The 6,462-nt window shown below is 38.0% G+C and overlaps 1 protein-coding gene across 1 annotated transcript; it reads right to left on the reverse strand.

Moving 5' to 3' along the window:
• Positions 1–515: 515 nt before the first annotated feature.
• emp3a (epithelial membrane protein 3a) lies at positions 516–6,164 on the reverse strand. Its single transcript, XM_054783389.1, has 5 exons — positions 5,717–6,164; positions 3,485–3,594; positions 3,286–3,388; positions 3,076–3,216; positions 516–873 (listed from the first exon to the last, which is right to left on the reverse strand). Exons 1-5 carry the CDS (start codon positions 5,832–5,834, stop codon positions 698–700), a joined length of 648 nt encoding a protein of 215 aa, XP_054639364.1. The 5' UTR covers positions 5,835–6,164; the 3' UTR covers positions 516–697.
• Between the last annotated feature and the right edge of the window lie 298 nt (positions 6,165–6,462).

The raw sequence follows: 6,462 nt of genomic DNA on the forward strand, positions 1-6,462 counted from the left end.
AATGTGGGAGGAAACCGGAGTACCCGGAGAAAACCCACGCACGCACGGGGAGAACATGCAAACTCCACACAGAGATGCCCAACGGAGATTGGAACACAGGTTTTCCTGATCTCCTGACTGTGACTGTGTGGCCAACATGCTAACCACTAGACCACCGTGCGGCCCAACTGATTTGTATGTAATGTGCAATTGGACAGACCATTCAGTGACGTGACAAACAAATTAATCTATCTGTTTATATCGCGATGTAGCTGTACATATGTCTAAATGTCTGATTCCGATATTTAAATGATGTGTGACTGGACAGACAGTTGCATGATGTGACAAACAAATGCAATATGGCCATGGCCTTATCTACATGTTTGATTCTGGCCTACCTAAACTGATTTGTATATTACACGCAAATTGACAGACAGTTGTGTGACATGGCAAACAAATGTATCAGCCAATATACTGTAGCTATCTGTCTGTTGTATTTATCTATCAAGCATACAGCTGTATTTTGTGCATTGTTTTTAATAAAGAAACACAGTGCAATGCAAGTTACAACAATAGATTTACTCATGTTTCCTTCATGTGGGTGGCCCTGATAGAACATGTCGCCATGTTCACACCCAGTGGCTGTGATGAAAAGTGAAGGACAACATTCTGCGCTCTCAGTTTCTTGATTTCCACAAATGATAAAAAGTAGCAGCTTTCATTCCTTCTTTCGTAAGTGGCCGTAGAGGATTCCACTGACAAGCAGCAGAGGAACGCACAGCCAGGCCAGGATGAAACAGTAGCCAAAGTGACCTCTGCTCAGATCCCTGGAGTCGTTCAGGATCTCCTTCCTGTGGAAGGTGAAGATGAGGCATGCTGCAAAGTCTGTGAAACCTGCAAAAGAGTCACCACAGAGTAAAATGGTAAGTAAATACACGACAGCTCATGTTACTCTCTTTCTCTTTGTGTTTTTACTCAATATGTCGCTCATATTTTGTTACAGTATTACCCCGTTGTAATGTATGTTTAAAAAAGAACATGCATAAAATTCATTGTATACTAAAAAACTTAAAAATCACAACCAATTTTTTGGCTTAAGTCAATCTTTCTAAACACTAAAATAAAATTATAACATTTCACATTTTTTGAAGAGGAAAAATGGGTCGTTGTAATACAAAATAATTTGTCTACAAAATTAAATAAAACGTCACAAGTTGATATAATTTACAACATAATTATTTTTCAATAAAATAAAATAAATATAAAACTTGTCACACCATTAATAGAATTTCTTGCATAATTTTTTCAACAAAATCAAATAAAAACTAGTCTCGCAATTGATATTAAATGCCATTTAACATAATTTGCTTTCATAATAAAATAAAATACAATTGAAATAAAATAGAATAAAATCAACTCATTAATGCCTCAAAGATGTAACTAGTCACGCTTTTTATTTTAACTCGCATAAAAGACAATTAGCTATAAAATCAAATACAAATTTAATTTAATGTAATTTAATTTAATTTAATTTAATTACAATGAAATAAACTCATTAATGCCTCAACAATATAACTAGTTACGCTTTTGATTTGGAGTGACGTGAAAGAGAATTTATATAATATTTATATATATATATATATATATATATATATATATATTTTTATAGTATTTCCAAATACAGTAAAATAGAATGAATGAAAATAAAATAAAATTAAAAATAATGATAAAATAATAACATTTAAATAAAATACAGTAAAATTACTCAGGCTGTCTAATGATAAAACATTTTAATCGGATCAGTTTTTAAATTAATTAATCAGGATTAATCCCCATTAGCGACTATTTCTGAAATATGCCCATTTTTACAGTATTTAATGAACAAAAAGATAAATGACAGGAGAGGATTATATATATTTGTATGTATTAACAGCTCCAAATAAACTGAATATGTCAGTCAAGCTAATAGATACCACACAAGTGTAAAAATCTATTTGTCTAACACTAGTCTCTTTAATAGAAGCAGAACATTTGAATCACCCTTTAAACCCTGTTATTATGAGCCATGAGGGGTTGCCTTCGAAGACATCACGTATTTTAAGGTAAATGTAGTTGTTTTCAGTGTCTTTTCCAGCATACTTAAATGTAGCAAATTGTACATGCGAATTATGAGTTACGATGTGAGTGATAACAATATCCACTTCCTGCTTTTCTTCATCTTCCTTTTTATTTACACACACACACACACACACACACGCACACAAATTATAAAGCCTTTTGTGTGATGTTCTGAGTGTCCCTGAATGCATCTGGTGCTCCTGTAATGACAATGAGGAAGTGTTGTTCCCAGGATGAACGGACTAAAGACGTGTGAGTTGGAGATTCATACAGTATATGGTGTTGGAATTGTACTACTGTGGATGTGTTCAGGTCAAAATGAAGTAATAAAACAGTGTCAGACACTGTGTGACTGTGTGGGGACGCTCCACTGTGGAGGGCTCTGTCTGACGTCATAACAGAGAGGCGTGCTAGCTCTGGTGTGCATGCGGGAATTACACACAAAATAATTAACGTAATTAATGATATAAATTAGTTAGCACCGTTAATGTGTTATTTTTGACAGCGCTAATAATTACATATTCCAAAAATACACAAAGTACTAAAAACGTATTTCAAAGTACTGGTGGGCAAATAATTTCCATTGGACAAGAAACTACTAGACATTTTGTGAACGCTGGGAGATGCTGTAATTGCGAAAGACGCAACTTGAAGCTAATAAGGTTTTAATTGTTAAATGCATTTTATGGAAACCATATTTATTTAATGGAATTTGAATTTAATGGAAACGATATATGTCCAAATATTTTTTTCTGAATATTTTTGTTGTTGCCACATAAAAACAAAAAAGGAGATACTGCTTTTCATTGGACAGCAAACATATCACAGCATATCATAACAATGCTAGATTGCCCGACAAGATCAGCACTATAAGTATACTGGGGTGATTACTTAGTAAGTGCTTTGATTTTTGGCTGATGCAGCACAATATTGTGAACATAGTGAGCACAGTGATAATAGAGTAAAGGACAGGAGTACCTGCAAAGGCCTGGCAGAGGCCCGTCAAGTAGAAGAGTCCTCCTTTGGACATGGTGAAGAGCTGAGCCACAAAGATCAGGAGGGCGATGGAGGAGAAGACCACAGACAGAACCATGAGGGCCTGGACCGACTGCAGCCAGTCTGGAAGGTTAAAAATAGACTGTATCAGGCAGACATGATGGATGAAGCATACGGAAGATCCGCTTTTACCGCTTTCATTGGTGGTGGCACACAGCCACGTGTCTGAGGTGTTGTCATGGAAACAGTTGTACCACAAATCTCTGATTTCGGAATCGGCCCAGATCCACCAGGCCTAGTAAGACAGAAAGTAACATTGACCTGGCACACTTTACTCAAAGGGTTCGGCTTTGGCGAAATCACCTGGCGAAGGCATGAAACAGCAGCTGACCTTCTCCAAGGTGGCAACGAGCAACATGGACAAGGTGAGCAGATGCAGCAGGGTCAAGGAGATGAGCAGGAACACCATGGCTGATGGAGGATGCGAGGAGCAGCAGTTTGCTATATTGTAAATGATAAAAGACAAAATATTAAAAACACAGTATATCAAGTCCAAGCTGGGCGTTTCCGTGTGGAAGTGTTGCAAGAATGAGTCACAGCCAAGCTTCCTCATCAGTCTCCTAGATGTTGTCTCTCATGATGTTCCCAAACATCTTGTATTTATTAGAGCGGTCTACACTGTCTCCATGACATCACAACCCACACACTCACAACTTCTACTCCACCTTCTGCCGTTGATCAACTGATCACACTTTATATATCACAGAGAGCATAGTAAGCATATGTATTCAAGCCTAGATCACACTTTCAAGTCCAAGGCTTTTACAGTCAACCACAATTGAATGGAAAAATCTGCCTCAAAAGTCAAACACAAACAAGCTTCAACAAATCTCATGAGACTTCGGCCTCAACGAGCATCCAAAGGATTAACTCCACTACTGTGCTTTGCTTTTTATTTGGATTTTTGTGTATTTTTCTTTTGTTTTGTGAGGCGATGTCACCACAGCACAATGTGTGAAAAAAGTGAAAGTGTGACGATAACCATAGAACAGGAAATGGAACATGGAAATGGTGTGAGGATACCACTACAACTGGTACCGGTGATGGCAAAGAGGGAAACAATGATGATCATCATAGAACCGCAGTACTAAAGAAGCGTGTGTTGAAGTCTGAATACTCTCCAAAGTCTAATTCTTTTGAAGTCAAAACATTTATAGTTCAACCATTTTTTTTACTATGCAATATAAAGGATTAACTCCACAAGTGGTTTGGGACTTTTTGTGTGATGGCAAAGAGGTTAAGGGTGATGATAACCATAGACCAGGAAATTGAACTACCTGTGAAAGTGGTTCATGCCTGTATTATGTGTGATGCCAGCACAAAGGTTACCAGTGATGGCAAAGAGGGAAAGCACATGTTGAAGTCTAAATCCGCTTCAAAGTCTTGCTTTTAGCATTAAAACATTTGGAGTTCAACCTTTACAATTTATATACAGGGTCAGGCAAAATGATCTGACACATTTGTAGGTTAAATAAAAGGCAAATAAAGTAAAGAAACAAGAAAGTGTTTTTATTTTCGAAAAGTACATATAATGCCATTTTTTTCCATATAATGCCATTTTGCTTCGTTTCTTTTTCAGTTGTTGCCATGAATTGGACTGGTGAGCATCGCGCTTTCATTGTGGAAACGTTTATCAAAACAAACGAATCTGTAATTGCAACACAACGAGCGTTCTGTTTGCACTTCGATCTTGGTAGACGTGATCCCGTACCAGCTCCAAACACCATCTTGTTATGGGTTACCAACTTCAGAGCTACTGGATGTAGCATAATGAAACAGAATGGCATTATATGTACTTTTCGAAAATAAAAACACTTTCTTGTTTCTTTACTTTATTTGCCTTTTATTTAACCTACAAATGTGTCAGATCATTTTGCCTGACCCTGTATATAAAGTCGAAAAATATGGACTTCTACCTCAATTTTTTTGTGAAAACTATGCTTCAAACTTTCCTTTTTTTTCAGCTTTTATGTTTGTGTTTTGTAATGCCACCACAGAAGGTCACCAATGATGGCAAAGACAGAAAAGTGTGATGATAACCATAGAACTAGCAATGTAAGCATCACATAGGAAAGCGACACATGGCTGCAACATGGCTACTAAATCGACAATAAGTCGACATCATTAATAGAAGAACAAAATATATGCTGCTGGGCGCGAAGAGACTCTGTGTGACTTTTCATCATAATTTATTCCTGTGAAACTATTGAAAGGAGAACAACTTGGAAGTCAATCAGTGTCTTGTTAAAAAAAACAAACAGAAAAACAGAAAACAAATGTATTACAGGTATTATATCACAGCATGCCCTCTAGTGACATCACAGCAAACTGATTGGACGTTCAGGAAGTGCTAAGATCCTCTGGTGATGACATCATAACTTTTTCATATAACAAAACATGTACTTCATATACACATTTTGCATATGTGAGAAGTGTTGAGTACACATTTGTTTGATTACTGGCTTCCATTCTACTGCTGCTACAGTACAGTTGGTTCTCTTGTGAAATACAAAGTACGTAATATGATGTGCATACCCATAAAGTGTTTGAAAGAAGTTCTTACCGGTTGTACTTGGTTCTTTGCAGTTATCCTTTTTTCTCGCACTCTCCCAAAAAGCTGAGGGAGGAGGAATGCATGGAGATATACAGTAGAAGTGGCAGGAGGAGTGCTCTACACCCATTTCCTCTCAGCGTCACCCTCCTCCCCCTCGTAACTGTGGTCTGGACCAGCAGATCTCACCACATCAGATTCCTCTGCATCTGCCAAAAACGGGTTTATTCCCCCGCCCCTCCTATCACGTAAATAATGCATCCAGGCTGGTCTGCGTGGAATTAGAAGTACCAATCACCATGCAGTCGCACATGCAGACGGCCGGGCGGGTGGTGAATGAAGGCAGGAAGCTGAAAAGCGCTTGAAGGGCTGGCAGCCCGCTTTGGATGGTAAAATGTGCAGGAAGTGTCAGCCCAGCCAAGACACAACAATAAGAACAAAAGTAGAGACACTTCACAATGGCATGGAAACACTGGAAATACATGTCATTGCAGTAAACTGAATGCGTATGAAAAATAGGACAAAAAGTGTGAATTTTGTTGTTTGTAAAACTGGAAATGACGCACGTAGCAAAAGTTTCTAACCCCCCCCCCCCACCCCACCAAACTATTCTAACTACTCTCTCCCTCTCTCAATAACCCATCCATTCAATTTTTTCTATGCTGCTTAATCTCTATTAGAGTCTTAGGGGTATGCTGGAGCCTATCCCAGCTGACTTTGGGCAGGAGGCGGGGTAAACACGGTCACCAGCCAATCGC

Source organism: Dunckerocampus dactyliophorus, chromosome 8 (assembly GCF_027744805.1).
Source record: "Dunckerocampus dactyliophorus isolate RoL2022-P2 chromosome 8, RoL_Ddac_1.1, whole genome shotgun sequence".
NCBI classification, from domain to species: domain Eukaryota; kingdom Metazoa; phylum Chordata; class Actinopteri; order Syngnathiformes; family Syngnathidae; genus Dunckerocampus; species Dunckerocampus dactyliophorus.